Raw genomic sequence first — 3562 nt, 5'->3', positions numbered from 1 at the left:
GACTGGGGTTCAAGGAGACAGAAGCAGACATAGAAAAAGAAGCATAGATACAAAAGGCTAATATTAGCTTTGCTAATATTAGCACTTAGTAATTTTTTTAACTTCTAACATTGAAATTCATCAGTCTTTTCATCCATTGCTCTTCTACTGTTGTCCATCATGGTTATGACTTAGACCTAGACAGACTTACACAGCTTTTAATGTCATTTAGTATACACATTGTGTACAAAAATACGTTTTATTTTTTGTACAGCTTTCAGACAGTGAATTAGCAGCAGCTTAGCAGCAAAAGGAACATAAAGTGCAGCCGTGATCAATGGTGCAAAAACACATTTCAAGACAAATATATAAGGTGCAAATATAAAGCAGAGCCATGTAACCAAGGCCAGTTTATGACGACCAGTCAACCTAACAGTCATAGTGTTGGACTGTGGTTGCCACCATGATGCCCTTATCTTCTTTATATGTTCAAAATAATTTTCTCTCAGTGATATAGAATCCTCTCTAGAAAGATGCCCTAAATATTAACTGCTTCATCTCTTCTTGATGTAAAGTCAGCATCCTAATGCTAATATCAGAGCGCAGTGGGTCGGCTGCATGGCCTCCATGTCCTGGATCTGTGGTCCATTCCTGAACCATTATCAGCGTATATTGTAACTGGTTTCCATGGAGACTCTAGACCAAGGATCTGCCACATCAGTCCTGCAACACAGCTGAAATAAATGAATGCTTGATGAACAGCTCTTTGCAAACAGGTAGCCTTTTGATCCAGGTGTGAAGAAGCAGGCGTGTGTCCAAACCATGCGGGGTAGCGGCACACGAGGACCGGAGGAGGGGATGGTGGAGACGCCTGGTCTGGACACGGTCCTGAAACTCTCCCAGGTTGACTGGTTACGTCTCTTTGCTGTAACCCAACTCTAATGTTGGGGATCTCAGTTGGTTTGGCCCAATTAGCCTGCAGATCTGCTTCACCTTCCCTTAACAACACTGTAAATGAGCCTTTCCCGCCAGACTAATTCACGCCGTGTGCACATGAGTTTAGCCTAAAATGGAGCATCTAGAGTCCAAAGGAAGGAATGACGGTTTAAAACCAATAATGATGAATTAATGATGAAATTTTAACCATATAAACACAGAGACATAATTAAGTTCATAATTTCAGCATCACTCCATTGCAGCTGCATTTACTGTAATGGTTACAGAAAAGAGCTGTTGTTGCATGGGTCTGCTTCCCCCACTGGTCCAGTCTGCTTTAGACCTCACCAGACTGACTTGGCCTGTATAAGTCGGTCTGACTGGCCAGGCTCAGTTCAAATACCAAAACAAACTGGCTGACTCACTCCTTAGCAGGGTGTGGCAAAAAATACATTTAGAATAGAAAAGAAAATCCCTTTATTGCCCCACAATGGGGAAATTCTTACAGCAGCAAAGATTATAGAAAAATGCTCACACAAATGTGGACCTTAGAAAACTCTAAGAATAATATAATAGTGAAGAGTTAAAAACTGTACTGCAAAGGGTTTAGAAAAAACTAATTGGGCAATTTGGCAAATATTTTTTCTTTTTTTCTATTTAGCTTTTATTGTAACTACACTGTCACAAGTACAGAGCAATGTAATTCACTCTGCATTTAACCCATTTAACACATCCTCTTGGGAAGCAGTGGGCTGCCATTGTGCGGCGCCCAGGGAGCAGTGTGGATTAAGGGTTTTTTGCTCAGAGACCCAGAGTGGCAGTCTGTAGGTGTGGGGAATGGAACTCAGAACCTTAGGGTTCCAAACACAATGCCCAAACCCCTAGTCCGCCACTCCTCGATATGTCTGGATTTTCATCTGCTTGATATATCGATCTCACAATTCCTAATATCAACTTAAAACTAAACATTTTTACCTAAAACAAAGAGGGAAAATGGGCTTCCTCTGCACCGCCGCTCTACAGATGCGGCGTGGTGCCGCATCTGTAGTTGAGGCGGTCACAGTGGAAGACTGTGACTCCAACCCAAAACAACATGGATACCAAACTAACTGAATCAGCAATATCTTCTGATGAACATACAGCACTTGCTTTTTTATCTCTACATTTAATTTTGATAGATGGGAAAAATAACAATATATAGGGATATTGCAATATCGTGATTATGTCGTACTATTACCCAAGTATCGTATCGTTCCACCCATGCCAATACTCACCCCTACTCCTTAGTGATCCTAAGGCGAAGGCAGACAATTCAGAGTGACAGACACGGATGGATCATCAAAGAGAATAAAATGATTAAGGTTGGGTTATTATGCGAAAACAGTTCAAATACTGAGTGAACTCATCAGCGCCATGTTTCAGGCTTGCTTTGATTTTGCAGAAACTCCTGGATCTCTTTAACACTTACATCACACCAGCATGACGGTGCGTGACGTCATGGCTTCATCATGATAAAGCCATAATGTTGAAACAACGCGCTCTGTTCATTGCCGATGATCGGGAATCAGACTGAGGAGCTGTAGATGTTGGGCAGATGGAGCCCCAGGCCGTCTCATTGGTTCATTCTTTAAATATTCATATTGAGCCTTTTCTCTGTCCCAAAGCTTCTCAGTTTGTCCTGAATCCTGACCTGATGAGTTCTTAGACCATCAGTCTGTGAAGCTGCTGCTCCAGCAACAAGTTAAAAACCTTTTCTCCTGTCGGCAGCATGGGGAACCTAATCAAGGTGTTGACACGAGACATCGACAACAACGCTGGAAACTTCTTCCTGGACTTTGAAAGTAGGGTTCAGAAGTTCACATTAAATCCATGTTGGCTGTCGGCCCAGATGTTTGTAGCAAACGTCCAAACATTTGTTTTTCAGATGCTCAGCCGTCGCAGTCGGAGACAGAGGTATGGGAGAAGGTGAACCAGGTGCTGACGGAGGCCAAGATCATCCTGGAGGACCTGCAGACGTACAAAGGAGCCGGAGACGAAATACGACAGGTGATGCAGCTGGAATCGATCAAGACAAACATTTAGATCTTAGAAAGAACCTGAAGAATCAGGTTTAGAGTTTGTTTCAAGACTGATGGTAAAAAATTTGAAAGAATTTCTCTGGTCGGGATTCATGGAGTCTTTCCTTCTACACAGGCTTTTATTTTGAAAGGGGTTGCTGCTGATTCCCTGATGATAAACTGTCTTTATGTTTATTTTTCAGGCCATCCAGAATCCAAATGTTGAGGGTGTTCAGGAGAAGGCCTGGGCTGCTGTGGTTCCCCTGGTCGCCAAACTCAAAACCTTCTATGAGTTCTCACAGAAACTGGGTAACAGGCTTCTAACCTTTCTCCACCTGAATCGAGTTTAACACCACAGACCTGATCCACGGGCCGAATGTATAAATTGCCTTTAGGCACAAGAAACCTGCTCTGCAACCTGTAACAGAACTTAGCTTGTATATAAAACAACTTTGCATGAAATCCACGCAAACCTCTGACCTTAATTTGAGCTTTTATGCCGAGGAGCATAAAAAATATATATTCTCAAAGGCAAAATTCTGAAGAATCAAAAAATGGTTTAAAAAAGACTGGAATATGACGATCAGGTG

At 42.3% G+C, this 3562-nt stretch overlaps 1 protein-coding gene across 1 annotated transcript in view; it reads left to right on the top strand.

Moving 5' to 3' along the window:
* The window catches only part of LOC107102160 (protein FAM49B-like), a 32263-nt gene that overhangs the window by 19511 nt on the left and 9190 nt on the right, over positions 1–3562 (top strand). The window contains exons 2-4 of the mRNA XM_015401359.1: positions 2683–2756; positions 2840–2961; positions 3176–3281. Coding sequence (XP_015256845.1) covers positions 2684–2756; positions 2840–2961; positions 3176–3281 — 301 coding nt within the window. The 5' untranslated portion in view covers position 2683. The remainder of the gene's footprint in view (positions 1–2682; positions 2757–2839; positions 2962–3175; positions 3282–3562) is intronic.

Source organism: Cyprinodon variegatus, unplaced genomic scaffold (assembly GCF_000732505.1).
Source record: "Cyprinodon variegatus isolate N-32 unplaced genomic scaffold, C_variegatus-1.0 Scaffold1212, whole genome shotgun sequence".
Lineage (NCBI taxonomy): Eukaryota > Metazoa > Chordata > Actinopteri > Cyprinodontiformes > Cyprinodontidae > Cyprinodon > Cyprinodon variegatus.
The sequence above is the reverse complement of the archived record's forward strand: the minus strand, read 5'-3'. Positions and strand labels throughout refer to the sequence as shown.